General features: G+C 35.4%; 1 protein-coding gene across 2 annotated transcripts in view; it reads right to left on the bottom strand.

The window, feature by feature from the left end:
• Positions 1–860: 860 nt before the first annotated feature.
• khdrbs2 (KH domain containing, RNA binding, signal transduction associated 2) overlaps positions 861–20,626 on the bottom strand; it is a 119,412-nt gene continuing 99,646 nt past the window's right edge. For both annotated transcript variants that reach the window (XM_034019210.3, XM_059025016.1), the window contains 3 exons: positions 7,113–7,195; positions 5,325–5,383; positions 861–1,935 (listed from right to left, as the gene is read on the bottom strand). In XM_034019210.3, coding sequence (XP_033875101.1) covers positions 1,838–1,935; positions 5,325–5,383; positions 7,113–7,195 — 240 coding nt within the window. In that variant the 3' untranslated portion in view covers positions 861–1,837. The remainder of the gene's footprint in view (positions 1,936–5,324; positions 5,384–7,112; positions 7,196–20,626) is intronic.

The raw sequence follows: 20,626 nt of genomic DNA, 5'->3' as shown, positions 1-20,626 counted from the left end.
GTAAACCAATCATAGAGACAAAGAAGCCATCCTCATTTAAAATATAAAATTGCATTTTTAGGATTAACCGTTTTGATTACTCTAAACCATACTTGCAATCTTTTTTTTTTTTTTGTCAAACTTTAGGTTACCTGAAGTTTAGCAAGGTATTCATTCATATTAATTTTAGTTTTGTTTATTGATTACAGGGTTATGTTTTGTAATCATTTTAATGTCACTAGTTAATGTTAATTACCGGGTTTAAAAGAGCCTGTATTCCTATTTTTTGTTGGTTTGGTTAAGTTGGGAAGGTTTACTTTTTTAACTATTAGTAACTTTATCATTTAAAATTGTCGTTGCATACGCAAAATTATAGTTACTGTTAGGGTTACCTGATTAATGTTTAGTCATCCTTTGAGTCCTGTGACATATTTCCTTAATAATCATCAGCCATCAGGTCTGATAGTCACAAAAGAAAAATCAACCCTCTACACTGCCTTCAACAGCAGTGATATTTAGCACTGAAAATTACAAATACAATTTTCTGAGGTTGAATAAGAAAACAAAAAACAACTGGGCAGTGATACTGATGATTCATTGGTAAAGACACTTATTGAAATCTAAATAATAATGCATTCCACGCACTCCTTTGAGTGAAGACAAAAATGTGACTCTATGCAATGTTCACATGTTTGATGGGATATTAATGTGCTGGGAAACTCAAAGGTTGAAGGTATTTAGACAGTCTAATAGTGGTAAGTGGCAGTCTTACCTCGTTAATCTCCTTTACATTCTCACGAGAGACATGCTAATGCAAACAAGTCAATCAGAGTTTGTGTTTAGTAAGATCAAGCTTAGAGGATAGTTTAAAATCCATTTATTGTTCTAAACATTTTTTTTTCCAATAACATGTTATACATTAATAAAACTAACCAAGATTCAAGTAACAGTTTAGCTGGTTAACTTTTAAATTATTTAACAACCACTGCGTATTAATACAGCTTTTATATCCTTACACAAAAGATCTTAAAACAAAAGTTTCTTGAGTTCATTGTTTTGAATAATTTATATGTATAAAACATTTTAGCAATTTCCTGAAGAAGAAATAAAGCAGGCATTTAGTGCTAGAAACAAGTAATTCAAAAAATTTAAATGTTTACAAAAAGATTTCAGCTTTATTGACAAATTATGGCAAAACATATTTGACAAGTTATGGTTACCTATTTAGAGAAGCTTACACATGGAACTTTATGTGCTTTTTAAAAAAAAAACAACAAAAAAAACCCAAAAAAACAAATACAGGTTAAACACCGAACAGATCACTTAAAGTTAGCTCCATACATAGCTCATTGCTTTCAATCCCATTAAACAGCATTTTAAATTAAATGTACAAAGTTAATATTGAACATCTTAAAATGAACTAACAAATATAAAAAAATCAGACAGTTTAAAACAAGTTATCTACAGCTTGGTTATCATCTAATTCAAAAATCTTGTTTACAGTCTTTTCTTGCTCCCGAACGAGAACCCAGATTTAGCTTGTTTGTCAAGAGGCTTTCGCTTTGTAACAACTGCATGCGTTTTTTGCTGATTGAAATACACACAATGACAACCAAGAGTACAGCATCCCATTGCATGGGTTATCGACAAAGCTTGCCACAGTTTTTGCTTCGTTTTTGTTTTAAGTCCGTGTTAAAAAATAATAATGCTGACTTCGCTGCAGCGTTTTAGGTAATACAAGATGTATGCAAGGTACCCAAGAGCAGAAATCCCAAGGGTAGAAAAGAAATGGACTATTACTTGTCTTGTAGTGGCTTAATTAATGCAGTCTTTGAGAGGTCACAGAAGAGGAGCACCTTCAATATCTACCATAGGGGTGTTCTCTGTAGCCCCCTCTGGATAACCTTGCTGGTGGTGCTTTGAGGCTAGGGCGGGTCGTTGGCCAGTCTTCTTCAGCTAGAATTTGAACAATGTAATGCGTTACTATCCTGTAATAACATTTTTCAGTAACTTGTAACTGTAATTGTTCCTTTTTTACACAGGTAACAAAATGTGGCTATGGATTCCATTTTAAGTGAAAAAATAACTACTTACCTTTAGTTGTATTTAAAGAAAGGACAACAGGCTAATTCATAACGTGGAAATCACACAGTGCAAGCCAAATCTTACATATCACAATTAATGCATTATCTTATCATCTTGCTAGAAAATGGCTTCAGAGGAGGAAACGAGTGATAAGTTACTGTAACTAGCAACAATTTGTAACCATAACAGGTTATTTTTTAAAAGTAACTACCCCAACACTGGGTACTAGGAAGCACCTTTTCATCTACAGTGTTGTCTTTGATATACAGAGGTTATTTAGGGCATCTTCCTTGTGTACAGAGGCGATGGAACAATTTTTAAAGTGGGGGTGCTGAAAGCCAGTGAACAAAACTGCAACCCCTGTATATGATAGAAGCCATGCAAAGCCGCACTCCCAGAAACCCTAGTCCCAGTGCCCCTGCTTGTGTACTAGAATTATCCCACGAATGAGTGGTAATGTGTAGCGTTGAGGGAGTTGTTTAAGTCCTGTGGATCATATGTAGGATAACCTGTACACAATGAAGATTCGGTATATAACTTTTTATACCACAATTGTGAAATTTCTCAATGTATAATTTAACTTTATATTTGTTTTTTATGCATTGCATTATGTGGTGATCTCAACAGATAAACGGAAAGCAATGGGAAGCTTTTCAGTACAAAATAACAGAGAGAAACTGTAATTTAGTGATTGTTAGATGCTTATCTTCAGTCTTACTTGTGGAGGCCCAGTGTCACCGTCACCACAGGTAAGACTGCATGTGAGACACACAAACCACCAGGTTTGAATATTTTTGTCTGCAGTAAAGTAATGGTAATGGTATGTTGATGTTTTGGAATAAGTTAGAATGCAGGTTTTTCTACAATGGTAAAAAAATGTATTTTAAAGTAGAAAATATTATGCTGCTTACAAATTTTATTAATAAACAGTTCTGTGTTGTATGCTTACTGTTAATGCTATTTTGTTCATATTTTGTTATAATTCATTTAAAAAAAATCAGACAACCTGTTTTTTTTTTTTTTTGTAATGCCATACCGAAAATTATGCCATGATGTTTTTAACATTGGAATATATCAATCATGGAATAAATATGCCTATTCAAAAATACAAGCAAAGAAACAAAAAGGTGACAGGCTGGTAGAAACCAGGTAGACCGCATAGGAAAGCTGTATAGAACTGTGTACTACAATCATATAAATTTGGCAGGTCATCAGGTACGATCACAATGAGACTTCCTATTAATACCTTGTTTTGTACAACATTAGATTATTATTATTTATTTTTAAAGTCTTTTAATCTATTTTTTACTCACAGCTGTCGCTGTATACCAATACCCAAGATTTATTCTGATAACTATTACTGATTTATTGATTTAAATTACTATTAAAAAAATGATACAGTCGAAATGAATGCACTTACAGATCTGTTTTAGTCTACTTTATTTTCATCTACTTTCACTACTGACAAAACCTGCCATGTTTAATGGGCTAGAGGCCATCAGGTTAAAAGTGTTGTTGAATTATTCTGCAAGGTATGCATTACTCTGAACAATGGAACATTAATTATACCTGACTTATATCTCACATTTAGAACTGTCACTTACCAACTGAACATTCCCAGTCAACATTTCCATCAATGTATCCCAAACATGCCTTTTAAAAAAATGCAGTCTCTGTCGTCCACGGATTTGGCCTACATACAGTGACTGACAGTTCCTATTCAGCTTCATTGCTTTGCCAGTGTCAAAGATTAGTCAATGCAGTGCTAGATTTGACATTGAAATTATTATATTAAGCATCCATACCCCACAAAATGCCTGTGTCACATTTTTGTTTATTAATGCTCTGTTGGGTTTAGAAATAAAAAAAAATAATAATTTGAAAATCAAGTTTGTGTTAAATATGGCAGGGCTGGCAAGTTAAAATCCCCCCCCCCCAACCTAATTAAAATCCTTGTGCAGTATGTGTCCAGGTGTTTCACTAATTGATTATCAATTAACCCTGGCCATATGCCTTTAAAAAAGGAGATGAAAAGCCAGTCCTTTGTTGTGTACAAGCCTGGAGGTAGATTGGTGGAGAACCCTCATGACTGTTTGAACCAGTTTGAGTGAACCAAAACCAAGCAACCAACGCATGATCACCATGTGTACCCCGGAATCATCAGAACTAGAATCACTGTGTGTGTGTTAACCGGGATCCTAGTGTGTAGCATAGGGATTAGTTTAGGGGATTTTAATTCAACCCAGGTCTAGAGAGGAAGGGTCAGGGAGACTGTGTCTGGAGCGGTACCTATTTTTTTGCGGTATGGCGCTCAACCACTGTGTGATCAACTTTTATTTCTAGTTGCTTTTGAATAGTGTTTTGTTTGGAATGTTTTGTATTGTCGTATACGTCCTCCTGCACTAGGATTTCCATTGTTGGTACCCTAGTGGAGGCCACCTGCCACTGCACCTGACTGCAAAATTGTAAATAAAACCTGGACGCCTGAGCGGCGTTTCAATGTCGACCTTGTCTATCAGCGGACACTTACATCTGTAACACAACACCCCTTTTACATGCTCCTAAATATATTATATATTATATTTGGTTCTAGGGACCAAAGAACATTTTTAAATAGTGTATGTCAATCTGCAATAAATCTTGTACTGTTAATATTGTTTTATTTCAGATGTTATTTTCACTTTGACTCATTCACCTCCTATGTTACAGGTAATAAGGGACCTGCCTATGTGTGCAGCACGTATGTATTTCCGCTAACACAGAAAGGACATTTATAATGTTTTGGCAGGAAAATGTACTTCAACTTAGTCCAAGTGGGGAAAAAAAATGGAACACAAAGTAAACAAAAGGGAGAATATTACACAAACGAAAGATAAAGTACATGTTTTTAAGAGACCCTTTTAAATAAATGATAATAATAAATAAGAACACAAAACTTTCCAATGATTTCTGATCCACAGCAGTGTTGTGACATCAACAGAACTGACACTTGGCACTGTAGAACACACGCCAGTACTAATCTGTGTGCTCTGTCCCTGTGGAGATCAGTGTAGTAAGGCTGCTGATTAATTGCATGAAGAATTTTGTTCAAAATTGATCTGTCGAATGTTTCGGCCCAAAACACTAAGTCAAATCTCAAGTTGGAATCAAACAAATGAATTGTGTCCGGGGTCCATGAAGACCAGGCAGGAAAAAGAAAGAAAAGAAAAGCAATTTTTGTGATGTCAGTGATTGATTTGTTTCCTCACAGAGAGCCTTACCGTAACTGTCATAGGCTTCTTCGCTTGTTCCATGCTCATACTCGTAATATTCAGGGACACTAAAACATAAAAGCAACAATCAAAACAGGAACCTCAAATACAGCAATTTCATACAGAGAAAATGTACTTTTACAAAAATGTAATCTTTATTAACTTGCATGGGTCTATTTTAACTATCGACTTGGTCTTAATTATAAGCCATAGAGTAAAGTGTATGTAAAAAGAAAAGCATTAACAGGGTCTCTGTGTAATCTAGGAAAGGTCTTGGTACTTTTTCTGCAACCACATAATGGCTATACTGCCCACCGAGGAACTGAGGAACCTGCCATTTTGTACTTATGTTGGCTTTGATGTGGCCGAAGAATGAACCCCATTGGCTGTTTTCACGGACCCTGATTAGCACTAACCTTGGATGACCTCATTTTACTTTACGTTAAGTAATCCAAGATTTGGGCCAATCAGGGTCTGTGAAACCAGTCTAAAGTTGTTCTATCCTGAAATTATCTCAGACTTTTAACATTGCATTAAAGACACTAATTAAACGCCCATGAACCAGTCATACTATTCATACTGCTCAAGAAACCTAACCACGTTTTTACTCAGCTACTGAAACAGCACAGACCCAGTCTTTCCTTTACTTTTAGTAGGGTTGATTGAGTTCCTGTGGTATTGTGTGCACGCAGCTTTTGGATTGGCATTTCTAGAGGTACTAAGTCAGTCATGATGTTGTAGAAGACCGAGAGCCTGGACACGGTTCTGTAATGCAGAGAATGAACTTCCAACTTCATCTTGTCCCATAATGTAACAACCTTAGGCTGCCAGCATTGTTAAAGCTAATTTTAACAGCCTATCTAACTCAGGGTAGGCATACTTCAACATTGGTTGTATGTTTATTTATACATATATAAACAGAATTGACTGTTGCTGATCTACAATATAAAAGGCCTAATGTTCATATAGAATGGCTGGTTGCAGCACTGAACACGAATTTAAATTATGCAGCAGGACATTAACATTAAAATTAAGAATGTTTTTTTTTGGATGGCATAATTGATTGAAATCAAAAGATCACCCATTATAGGCTTTAGTAATGTTCCATAATTTTGGTAATATTGTACTGTATCTGTAATATGCTGTAATTTTCCAGACAAATGAATGCTTTTTAACAATTCGTAAGTGCTCCAATGAGAAAAGGCGCTTATCTTGACTTAGTATTCTCAACTAACCAATAATGGATAGAAAAAAATAAAGATAGTGGAACCATCTGGAAAGAATGATCACGACATGATCACATGAAGTCTATTAGAAAAGTCAACCAACATCTAAAACAGTTGTTTATCATGATAGAAAAGCCTATTTTGACTGAATGTAGACTGGAGTTCAGGGATGTAATGCTGGAAATGCATGATCAATTGAATGGTGACATACTCAATTCAGAGGGGAGGAGAATAGGTTATCAATCCATATTGTTCCTACTGAGTCACTGAGACCATTTAAGAGCCATCATGATAAAGTGCTACTAGAAGCCGGTTCTTATGTTCTAGTCATCTTCTGGCCTTACCAATACAGAAACCAATACTCTTTAATTGTTAGAATAGTTGTTAAAATGTAACTAATGCACTTTAAACAGAATAATATTATTATGGTTTGCTTTTAACATTAAAACAGTGAAATATATTTTTCATCACAATAGTGGTAGTTGATTTATACACACATGAGAACCTTTTCATGTAGGGAAAACATGCATTATGCTATTTTGTATTCAGTTCCTTAAAGTGAGAAGATTACCTTTGAGTCTGGCTGCCATAACTTTTGTCATATGTGTCATATGTCTGATTATCATATTCCCCATCATATCCATCATCATATCCCTAGTAGAAAGAATATACATTGTAAATAAATATATGAAATGCATCTCACAAAAAAACCCAACAAAAACAGTAATGTTTTTTTTTTTTAGATGCAATCTGAAAACTATTGTATTACACAACTTTACAAATGACTAATTATTTTGTGCTTTAGCATTTAGAAAATCAATTATTAATTCCACAGGCCCTCCCTCATCCCTCCCATTAATAAAAGCTCTGTGCACAGTAGGTGGGATAATTCCAATACATGTTTCACTCCAAATATTGACAGATGTTACAAAGACAATTGTTTTCATGGAAGTCAATACAGGAATGCTGCTTCAAACAAACTCCTGCTGTAAGCCTGCAATAAACTCTGAAACTGACCGAAGACAGTTCAAATTGCATTGACTGAAACCATACTAATGACACAATGTTTGTCTTCTTTTTCCATTTAATCTGCTCCTGCTATATTTGTTCCTGAGGCCATCATTTGAATCCCAGCAAATGCTTTATTTTATGGCTAGTCAATTAAAGGGGTTGAGATTTACTACAAAAACGATAATTCATTTCTGGAGAAAAGATATTATTTTCCTTGAAGCTACGATAGCTAGACATTTAATCTTAATCGTATATACAACACAACATTACACCCTTTTTGGACTTAGGAATACAATGCATTTTAAACACAAAGCACAATAATAATAATATTAATAATAATAATAATAATAATACATGTTACCAACAGAGTCGTGATATAGCAAGTATTACAGTACACATATTCCTTGTTTTACAAAAATGAACAAGCAAATAATATAAAAAATATCTGATTCCAATCTGTGCTGCTGTTTTGCAGCAGCAGTAACTCAGTTTACTGATTTCTATGGACTGCACTTCCTACACAATCTTATTGCTGTTCAGTCAATTTTACATTAACCTTAACATACATTTGAAAGTGTAGGATACTGCTCACAACCGAGATTTTATAAGCCATTTTCAGCACAGTTTCTGCCTTTAATAGGGTTATCCAATTTGCCTTGTCTTTATTTGTATCTTTATAAACATTAATACATTATGAGTTTGTGGCCACCGAAATCCAATTTGGTATTGAAAATTACACTGTATTAGTTTAAGTATATTAAAAAAGACCTAATGGGTCCCCAGACAATAGGGTTTCATAGGTTTAAAACAATGTTTAAACTAAGCTAATACAATTCATCACCCAGACTGTATATTATTAATAAAACATAAAGGATGAACAAATACGTCCACATTTTTCTGAGATAAGCTAAACCAAGGATGTTTAGAGAAAATACTTTTTAGAATCATGTTTGAATCCTGCATTGTGAGTCATGGAAGTTACTCCTGCCAATTTATAAAAATTCAGTAACTACCATGAAAACTAGGGTATCAGCACAGTGTTTCAGTTATTTTAATGTGTTCTACTTATGTTTCTGTACAGACCAAGACTCTCTAACAACAGATACAAGACAAAATTATGTTAGACAGATTAGGAGAAATAAGCAGTCGAAAAATGAAAAGGTCTATTTGTTTTCATTCTCCCTGTTTTCCTTGTTGATGAAGCAAAACATACAGTAACTGGAGATGGATCTTCAGGAAACTTGGTGTATGTGTAGGGATTGAAATGAACTAGGGCTAGAATTGTGTGAACTGGGCCTAGAACTGCCTTGTAGACAATTAAGATCCAAGGGCCCTTGCCAAAGATAGCAGGGCCATTAATGCAGTGCCTAAAAGAGACTGTCTTCCCACCCCTGAATAGTGATTAATGGAAGGCTTATTGGAAATGACCATGCATGCTCACACATTTACATGCAGGGAATATCAAATCCCTGTAACCCTGTGTCTGTAAACCCTTTTTATCCTGCATCCTCCAGCGGCTGTGGTGGGTGTTAAAATTCAGATACCATCTAGGATTCAATTGGAAATTATATATTATAAGTATTTACTTATCTGTCAGCTTAACAAACAATCAATGAAACATTATTAAACACTTTTCCCTTTTTCATCTGTTACCTTCAAAGATGAATTTTTTCAGGACTGGCGCAGTTCACAACTCAGACAGCGCTGTTTAAAAGCAAGTATCGCAGGCTTCTGCATTAAGTAAAGTATACAGTACACCCCTTCCAATATTCAATGTTTTACAGCATATTAACATTTACAGTACACAGGGTGGGCATGTTTAAAAAACATTACCAATATTTTTTATTGTCCTAGAATTTCACAAGAAACAAGTGTTCATTCTGGTATTAAAAGCCATGTAGTTAACAGCTATTTAGTTGCTCTTTGGGCACATTAAAATCCTGATTTTGTTTTAAATCACTTTTTAGGAACCAGGAAAACATTTCTATGGACTTCACAAGATTGCCAAACTTCGGCCTGGTGTACTTTCTACAAAGGCTGAAGGTTGACTTAAGTACTATTCGCACTGGACTAAAAAGCACCAGATTTTCAGTTGACTTCGGAATTTTTACTGATCAGTGAAATTTAGTCTTGTGTGAATCGTCCATTTTGGATTACCACAGATCATTTTTCCAGCGGTCCTCCGCTTGTTTTACAGGGCATCTGGACCTCCTGTTTTTCAGTCACGTGCGAATAGTACTTTAGAATATGACCCTTCATAGCCAGATCGAATTACTTTAGTTAAAACTGGATTTGAACTCATTCCCAACTTTTAACTGATTAATATTACTGGTTTACTGCAGCCATTTGTAATAATGACAGACTGGATAAAATAAAATGTACACACCTAAAACTTAATTGTTTACCGATAGTCTTTTTATTGGCTCAAATGTATCGGTACAACAATTAAACAATTAAAACCCCTTAGGGCATCATGAAAAAAGTACAAATTTAAGCAAAAGGAATCAGGGAAAGCACAACAGGGAGCATTGCTGTCTTTCTGCAGAGTATGAGTTAAAACTGGGTGCTTCTCTTAGTGGATATACTGTAATACAACTGAGGTGTTTCTATGCAGCAAAACATTATACATAACTATTTTGTCATTGACTGTTCAATCACGATTTATTATTAAATTAAACGTTGTATAGTATGGCCATATTCTTTAATATCACTTGCTGTAATTATCCTGGCTCCATGTTTTCCTTTTACTCTTAACTTACATTTAGCTTACTATGACATGTCCCTTGAACTGGGAAATACTGAAAGAAAGATAAATATTAATATAAACCCTCTCAAACAGTTTGCAAAAAGGTTTTTGTGAACTGAAAACTTGATTTAAATGGGCTTTGTTACAAAACCAAGTGATGTATATGGAGCAAATTATAACTTAAATGGAGCAGCTTAAATAACTTAATTAAGGAAAAGTAGAAATTCCAGGCCATTATTGTCATATTCTCTATAAAGGTATTGTTTCCATAGTTACTGTAGTCTTTGAGTTTCTGTTGTTGCCAAGAAAAGAAGCCCTCTCAAGTTTTAACTGGAGTGAAGCATAGAACAAAAATATTAAATATCATTTGTGCAGAGAAAAAAAACTGTTTAGTGGTCAGCAATTGTAATAATAATTAATTAAATACCAGACCAAAGCTGACAGTGCTCAGTTGCTGAACATTAATAACTACAGTATAAGCACATAGAAAAGTGAATATGCAAATACATGTGCAATTGTATAGAATATGTTAGAACCAGGTATTGGTGGCACAGTAAGTATAAATCTAATTAAAATATAAGTAAGTATAAATCTAATTAAAATATAAGTAAGTATAAATCTAATTAAAATATTAGTGTAATGTTTAAGAGGGGTACCCAGCGCTCCAGATAAGGTTTTGGGTCTGGGGTTAACTTACTGTGGCAAAGTGGTTGGTTGTGTACAGGCGCAGGAGTGATGCAGTGCGTAATTAAACAGACAGACAGGTTTGTAATCCAGTTTGGAAATGGTTTATTTTACATCCAGGTCTGGTGACCAAATAATAATCCCCAGCAATACACAACAATGTGTAGTGCATGGAGTAAATAATAACGGTCACCAGTCCTGGGTGCCTGCAGTAGTGCTTGTGGTGGGTGATACAACTTTATAAGTGACAGTAGTGCAGTGCTGTTCCGGGTTTTGTGCTGGCCCTTGGCGACAGCTCTGGAACATGTTAGCTGTCTAATAATAACAACAAGAACAATTATAGACAAACTAACACAACACTCACTATACTTTCTATCACTGGTTCTCTCATGGGTCCTTTCAGGTTCAATCTCACAAACCAAAGCGAAGGAACAGATTGCGTCTTTCCGTCCCCTTTTATGTCGTCACACATGCCCCCTTGGTAAATGAGTGCAGCCGCCCCTCCAATCCGCAACTGCCACATCGTAGTTGTTAGTGGAAGTTTTAGGGGAGGTGGGAGGGAGGTAGACAAGCTGTGCAGCAAAATTGCTATGCGTATTTTTACGCATTAAATTTTAATTTAGTGCGTATTTCGGATTATTTAATGCGTAAAAACTGCAGGTACGCAGCTTATCTGGATCGCTGGGGGTACCCCCTATACTGTTTACAGTTGTGCGTTTGGGCAGCGCAGTTGTAGCTAGTTCTCAACTGGGGACTAGGCTGTCAGGTTCACTTGGTGTAGGAATACATCAGCCAACCTGGGAGCGCAATGTCATGTTAATAATTGGGAGGGTTCCCCTGCTAAATTAGTCCTGGTGCATTGTTGGTCATTGGGTTGTTTTGCTATAACGCATCATAAGCACAAATAACATGGATTATCTATGAAAATGTATTAAGAACATAAGAATGTTTACAAACGAGAGGAGGCCATTCAGCCCATCTTGCTCGTTTGGTTGTTAGTAGCTTATTGATCCCAGAATCTCATCAAGCAGCTTCCTGAATGATCCCAGGGTGTCAGCTTCAACAACATTACTGGGGAGCTGGTTCCAGACCCTCACAATTCTCTGTGTAAAAAAGTGCCTCCTATTTTCTGTTCTGAATGCCCCTTTATCTAATCTCCATTTGTGACCCCTGGTCCTTGTTTCTTTTTTCAGGTCAAAAAAGTCCCCTGGGTCGACATTGTCTATACCTTTTAGGATTTTGAATGTTTGAATCAGATAACACAACGTATATTATCATATGCGTTGTATTAACTAGACATCTACAGTAATTGGTGCTAATTCCATTGTAATATTCTCCTGAACTATGGTGTCTGGTAAACTAAGGTGATTTTTAAGCCCACACCATACTGGTTTCAACATACATTTAAAAACAGGTTTAATCTGGGTGAGCAGAGTTGAAATATGTACCCCATTTCATAAGATTCTCTGGTATATGCTGTGCACAAGTTGCAATCAAAACTGTATCTCTGCATGCCAATTTTGAAATCTTACAGAAAAGCTATTATGTCTGTGTTATATTTTCTCCAAGTGTGACCTTAAGGCATCTAAGACACAGTATTACATTTTATGATTTTGTCTCAAATGGAATGTTTTATTGTTTGCAACAGGCTTAAAATTAGATTTTACAATGTCTTATATGTTGCTTCCATAGGCAAAATAAATCTTTTTCCATTTGGTCCACCTGGTACAATACTACAGCGTGTGCTCCCGCTGTTACAATTGTGCCTATTAAAACTATGCCTATTAAAACAAATGAAAACATATATCAAGCACATTGCTGTTTAAAGTAATTGTAGCTAACAAAATAATTCCATAAATCTTAGCTGTTTTGCACTTTATTTAGCTCCATAGATATCAAATATGCATTTTTTTAAAAGTTTGCTTGCCTTGCCTTCAAGGAAGTCTGTTACCTCATCACCTCTTTCGTCATTTCACACCAGCAGTGTCTTCTTGGTCAAATCATGTCAGTCAAAGCATGTCAGTCAATAGGGAAGCAGACGATTGGTTATTGACAGGAAAATGAACCAGTAAGTACAGTTTAAAAGCATGGTTTGCAAACAGAGATTTCTTTAACCTAGCATAGTACAGTGTTTCATGATGCACATTTGAGACCTACAGCTATGAATCTTTGGACACGATTAAGACACGATTAAAAAAAAAAAAACTATACTATGAACATCCTTTAGATCTTTTATTTAACATTATGTAATCAAAGAAACTACAAAATGATATCGCAAAAGTCTTCAAAAAGCCATAATAGTAGTACAGTATTTCATATTAGATTTTTCGTAAGGTATATGGAAAACTACAAAGCTGTATGTAATTCAATATGTTAAAGTAACATTATTCAGCAGGTTTCATTCGACTTTATGAAGCAAAATGAGTTAATTCTATAGGGTGTTGTAAAACTTTTGTCCATAACTGTATATACAGAATGGATGTGCATGGAGGAAAAAAAAATATGGAACTATTTTGTTAGCTAGTTACTTAAAATTAAATGGATCTATTATATTTGCTTGTGCTCAAATAACTGCAACAATTTATAATTCAACTAAACATTGATCTTCCCTGTCTAGACCCTCTTTCCCCAGATGTATGTAAAGTTGTCCTGAATCAGAACCAAACAAATGTGTTGCAAATCTTAATAGAAATTTATATTTAGGCTCAGTCCCTGTCTTCTATTGCATTTTAATGATTTCACAACACTATTAGAAGAGCAGGGGAAATTACCTAGTATCCTGGCGTAAAGCGATTCAAGAAATGTCATTTTCCAACCAGAGCACAGCTTGAATATTAAACATAATAATTACACTAGCACTGTGATGTTGAGAACTGTATCTGAATGTTTCCAACTCTGAAAATAGTTTCAGGGCCAAAAAATGCCATCGCTTTCACTTTAGATATCTAATGTAATTTAACCCAATGCTACAAAAATGTACGTTAAAAAAAAAAAAAATTACATTTCAAATTGAAATACACACCAGACTATTCAAAAATAAAATTATTACACTTCTGAAATGTTACAAATTGGACCATATTTCAAGTGCAATTTTGAGCATTTTTGTGAAAGGAAAATTGAACTATTTCAAAACGTATAATTTCTTGCTACTCGTTTTGTAAAATGAACTTCTTTATTGTGTTGTGAAATAGTACATATACCGGTATATTTTTATATTCTGTTACCATAAACAAATGCTGTAAAATTACTGAAAATGCAGCACTGTAACTGCTACTAAAACTTCCTGATAAAACCTTAGCCTCAATAGATATTGCAGGCTGGTAGTAGATTCCAATTTGGGTCTAAGCTCCTTGCATAATTCTAGTATTTCCAACTATGTGAGGTAAAACCTTTTAACAAACATGGTAAATTGTCTACATTTGTTCAGGGGCCGATATGGGGCAGATGGGATTTCCCCTGCTTAATTCTTGCTCTCTGATGCCTTCTCCGTAACCAAAGAATGGCAGGCACCTTCCTACCTCCCGTGTATAAGGCTAGGATAATGCCTCATTTCTTAAATGCTGATGTCTCTGTTTTAATAACAGTCAATTGAAAAGGTGCTAACAAGTGTCCTACACCTTTGTGGATTACACCTGATTATATAATTAACACAGGAACACCCCAACTGCGTTCACAAAGAGCTATTAAGAAAACATGTTAATTATGCTAACTCAAGCACACAGACTGACCTTGTGACTCGGGCCCTTAGTTCTTTGCTGTGTAGTGTAATGTAGTGCTGACTTTTCTTTTAAATGTACTGGTTTGTTTACAAGGCCTTGGCTTTTCACCTCACTAGCCTTTACACGGACTTATAATCCGCTGTGCATAAGAAGTGCAGCCCCTACTTAATGAAGCAAGATCTTTATATTTGAACACTCATTTGGAAAACCAATCAACTGCAGCTCTATTGAACAAGTGAAAAGGAAATGAAGGTGCCCATGGAGCTTTAATATCCATGGACAATATGTACTTATCCATAGCAAGCCATTTTATGTCTTAGCATATTTTAAACAGGAAAAAAAATATTACAGTCTGCAGGACAATGGTACAGTAATTTCTAGTTATCAATCTAACATGCAGTCCCATGTATTATATGTAATTTACTTAACTGACAATTGTTATTTTGAGACAGTGAAATGGTACCTTTATACAGTAGCTACAATTCTACAAGAAACAGCTGTAAAAATAAAACACATAAATACATGCCCTACATTATTCACTTATGCAGTCTGTGTGGACATATCAATCAGTTGGCATATTGTATATTAAGCATACAAGCCTTTGAATCCTAAGGCTGTGAGTTTGATCACTGTCATGGGGTAACAAAGCTCAGATGAAGGAGAAAGCAGGGGTTTGTTAGATGCTTGCTCAGAGAGTATGTGAATCAGACTTGATTGGTCATGGGGGGGGAAGTACTGTATGAAGTCCAGTGTCTTCGTAGATTCAGGTTGGCAAATAATATGGTTTTCAGGACATAAAAAGAAAGCTGTGCATGGCTACTACCACATTATCTTCAGCCTCAGTGGCCAATAACATACAGTAACCTGGCAACTAGATTTCAACACAGGCTGTTTGGATAAGTCAGACACAGGCAGGTAACTGGCATTTCTTGAGTTCTTATAAAAATTACATGTCTCAGTCCCACTCTATTTTTAGTTACCAGGCCTTATAAATCAGCTTATAATTTGCCCCAGTTTGAATGAGAAAAATCTTTGCCGATTGAAAATCCCAGAGGTAATTATTCAATGCTATGTATAACTGGACGGATTCTATTACAACATGCACATTTATAAACCCCTAAATTACACTGTGCACTGCAAGTAAATTAAAATGTGTGCCTCAAAGTAATGGTGTTAAACTAAAACTACTTAATTAAACAATAATGAGTAGAACTGCTGAAAAGCTGTACATTTTGAGATTGCAGGAGGGTGTGCTTTAGATGTAGACTTTTTTTAGTTTTCAACGACATACATAGGTATTATCTCTTATGTAATATATACCTATTATATTATCACAGAAAAAAGCAAATGCCAAATAGATAATTGAGTGCGTCGTTATATTCATGAAATTTACATAACTATGTACTTCCTGCTCCTTGGAGGGTTTAATAATAGACATGTAAATAACATAAGGAACAAGTACTGGTATGTTAAAGACATACATCCCCCACAACTGCAATAAATACAGAATAAAAGATAACTCCTGTACAGCACCATGAAAATAAGTCACCTTAACATACATCCACTGTATGCTCAAAAATGTATATTCAGAATTTCAGTAACATGAACAAATAGGTCACTGCGACCCACACTCACAGTATGTGTATATACACACATTCTTATGTATCAGATGGTACAGAAACAAAAAAAAAAATGGAAATCATATGTTTATTCAACTAACCTTTAACTATTAATATCTGAATTAATAATATGTTTATTAAATTGTATAAAACCACTAAAACAGATAAAGTCCATGTTTTTGGCTCAATGGAATTCCCCAGTTCTTGTGCTGGCAATTTCTTTTTGTATAGGCTTTCTTTTGTGTAGGCATTTTATACCTTTGTAATGAATTGGCTATTGTTTTCCTTTATCAGTATTAGAGCATATTGGAACATGTGAAGCATTACCCACATTTTATAAAATACGTTGATAAACGAAGCACTCTGATTTGCCAAGACCAGTCTAAAAATAGCAATAGGCTGTTGAAGAGGAACACAATGCTTTCGTGGAGACTACAATAGGAAGACTCTATTTGATTTAAAAGTGCAGATATCTCAAAGAAAGGATTGAGATTCTTAATTATAGCTCATGGCAACCTTGACTATTGATTCTATATTTTGATAGCTGAAAGAAAAGATTATTACAGAGATTTAAAAAACAAAACAACATAAAATGCTTGTGTTTTGTAAAAGTGCAGACAGCTAGCCTTATTTTTCTTCTTTAACCTTTTTAAAAACCGTTAACTATTATTATCTTGAAACTAAAGGTATTTTATGTAAATGTGTCCATGTCTTCAAATCCCATGTGTATTCTAACATGAAACTGAAGGTCATAGTAAATTAGGTTTTAAAAAATGGCACACTGGTATTTGTAAACATACAGTAACAAAATGTTAAATCGAGTGACTGCTCTTGCTGTGTAACCTGGGAGTTATGCATGGCTAGCTGTGAAAATCACATTTACATAATTACATAACCTCCAGAACTGTAATCTCCAGTGTGAAACCAAACCCATTGTTAAAAAGCAATTACAGATGTAAGTGTAATTCTTAAAAGCTGTAAACTATTCTCTAGCAATACCGTCTTTTTTGGAGCACCTGAAGCAGGATTTTCCCCAAGCGCCAATAGTGTTTGTTCAAGAGCCAGGTTAAGATGAAAGGGCACACATAACAGGTGTAGTCCCATAGCAGTTTTTTCTAAACCAGTCAGTTCGTAAATACGAACAAGTAGAATGTCATTTTGATTAGTAGGACTAGGAGAAAACACACAGTAGTCGCAACCCCACCAATAAAATTTGTTTTAAATCCCCCCATTGTTATTTTACAAGGATTTTAAGTGGAAATGGAAATTAAATAGTGTTGTCCAGGCAATATCCTTGCAGAAAACAGTCTATCTGGTGGCACTGTTTGCTTAGGTAATATCTTAAAAAAGTTAAAACATGTTCAACACCTAACGCGTTGTTTGTTTGATCACCATGCTTTTAACAAACAAATAATTTTTTGATGAATATAAATCAGTGGGAGTTATGCATTGAATCCTTTTCAAAAAGAAAAATGTTGACCTTAATGACCTTAAAATTTCTTCTATATAGTAGAGTTATCATATAGTACCCAATAGCTTTGTGTTTACAAACAAATTCAGCTTCTGGAATGCATAGATGTGACTGATAACACCAAAATGTATATTATTACTTTAGGCCTTACTTTTGAAGCAAGTGCAAAGTCATTTTTTTCTCAAATGAATACAAAATGTAACGTGATAATACTAGCAATAACGAACAACTTGAAAGACAATAGTGACTTCTTCTATTGACTAGCAGGATTTTTAATTATGATGTATAAAAAAAAAGGTTCTCTTGCACTTAAATGTGTTTGCAGAATTTACCATTTTGTACTTTCAGCAAAACTGCTGAAAAACTAACAGTGTCCACCATCTTCAACTGCATGTACAGTAGATATAAATCCTATCCAGACAAAACTGCCTGATAATCTCTCACATTAATCACAAAACAACTAATCTCCTCCCGGATATGAATTATGTAAGATTTCGGCATTACCTTCTCAGTCATTAATCATTTAAGGTACCTGGGACAGACAGACAGGCGAAACAAAAAGGAGCCCCTATATGGGCATCAGCACGACAGGTTTTTTTTTCATCCAGAGATGTAGAAAGTTATTTGGACACAGGTGCTTCTACCAACAGCAGAAATATTTCCAACTGATGTAACAAAAAGTAATCTCCAAGTTACATTTGGCCCTGGAAAGTAATCCTATTACTTGTCAATTTTAGATTTTTTTTTTTTTTTAACTCTGCTCAAATATGTTGCTCAAAAAACATATCTGATATCAAATAGCTTGTCACTGTAACAAGTCAGACACCCCTGATTGCCAACATAACAATATACATCCTACATTTTTATTTTAGCTGTTTTAAAATAGTCCTGTATCTGTTTTTTTTCCTCAGTCACAAAGTATGGTGCCTCTCTTTAATTAATTCCCTTCTATGGCACCACAGGAACTTCACCACCTACAACACGTTATTTCATTTAAAATAATTCTGCTCAACTTAAAAAAAAAAAAAATGAAGCATGAAAGTGGCAAAGTCTGGTTCATACAAGGGATTAAGAGGTTGTCTATCAAAATTAAATTACCTTTAGAAGAATCTCAATATTTGCCAAAATAGTAATTTTCAAATACATCGAATGTAGGACCATTAACCAATATGACACAGGTAAGCCATTTATGGCCATACAGTACTAAAGATAAAACATTCCCGATACAAAAAAAAAATAAATCGGTGGATAGCCAATAAACCCCAGAAAACACCGGAAAAACTGTGGAAATGGTTAATCTATTCATGCTGACTTTACCCTTTTCCCATTAAAAAAAACCTATTACAAATACATTTCCCAGTGCTGCTGGGCAATGTCCCACCTTCCTGACTTGTATCTATCATTGATTTGTTCTGAATACTTTAAACCTGAGTGACAGCACATTCCTGCATTTCTATTGGAGACTCAGCTTGCAAGATTTAAAATGAGATTACAATCAGGATGGAGGCTTGTTAGCAGGATTTAAAGCTGTATTACAGTTAAGATACGGAGGATTTAAAACAGAATTGTGGTGAAATGAACATAAATGCCTACACACAAAAACCCCAGAAGAATGTGCCCGTGACCATAGGGATTTCGTTGTGGAAGACAGCAATGGAAAGAAGGTACAACTTAAGTGTGCAAATATTGTCGAGTTACTATACATATTTTGACACACACAAAAAAAACAAAAAAGCTCAAGCATTGGAAAGTAACCGAAAACACGAATTTCATACGGTATATCAAAAACGAAAGCCCCGATAAAAAACGATTTAGATAAAACTTGAAAATAGCTAAAAATAAGCACCGAAAAATACAATTAATAAAACCCGAAAAACAGAAGCCCTAGTTATAATTACTCACGTGTGCATTCTTTAAATTGCATCTGTATAATGTATTGCAACAAATAGAGAGTACAAGCTTTATCTAATGATCTCTTTGAAACATGTTGGCACAACTTGGCAGTTACAGTAGTGTCTCCCTTTCACGGATATGCTTGGTGGTAACGTCTGACTAGGAAGACACAGTAGTATGGGGTATGAAGTGCTGTTGCACGTGTTTATTAAATTAAATTAAATACTTGAACAAACAAGTGCAGGAGAGGTCTCTCGGGAGGCGACGACAGAAGCTGACCCTTGGGAGGCGACAGCAGGAGCTGACCCTTGGGAGGTAGCTCCAGCTCCTCTTGTGGTGGAGGCGTGAGCAACAGGTAGTTTCCCTCTGGTGGCAGAGGTAGTGGCAGGCTCAAGTGGCTGCGGTAGGCGATCAGGAGAGCAGTCAAGGAAGAGCATGGTGCTGCACCGCGTTCTGGACCGCGTGCAGTCACACAACGGGGCAGCGTGTAGCTTATACCAGAGTGGAGCACAGGCTCAAGGAGCTGCGTGTAATAGGAACGGCGTGTAATAGGAAAAGAAATAATAGGAAAAGAAAATAGAGGCTCACACACACAGCAATTGAGATATGGGAGAACAACAGTCACCACGCCAGGCGGGTGAGCTCTAAAATGGTATTATTATTGTTACTACCAAGCGCACTAAGTAGGCGGGCTGAAACAAGCCAGCAGATTCAACTCAACAGCAGGGCGCAGCAGGGTCCCGGGGGAGGAATCATGCTTATTTTCTCTCTTTTTTTTTTAAACTGCAAGCCAGTAAAATAAAAAAAAAACACATACATGCACACAACAGCAAAGCTGTGAAGGTAAAAAGAACAGTCACCACGGCAACACAGGTAACTGATTTTTAAACTGCACCGAGAGGGCGGGCAGAGACAATTCAGTGGAGTCAACTCAACAGTGGG

Source organism: Acipenser ruthenus, chromosome 6 (genome assembly GCF_902713425.1).
Source record: "Acipenser ruthenus chromosome 6, fAciRut3.2 maternal haplotype, whole genome shotgun sequence".
In the NCBI taxonomy this organism is placed as follows: Eukaryota; Metazoa; Chordata; class Actinopteri; order Acipenseriformes; family Acipenseridae; genus Acipenser; species Acipenser ruthenus.
This window is presented reverse-complemented; position numbering and strand designations above follow the sequence as displayed.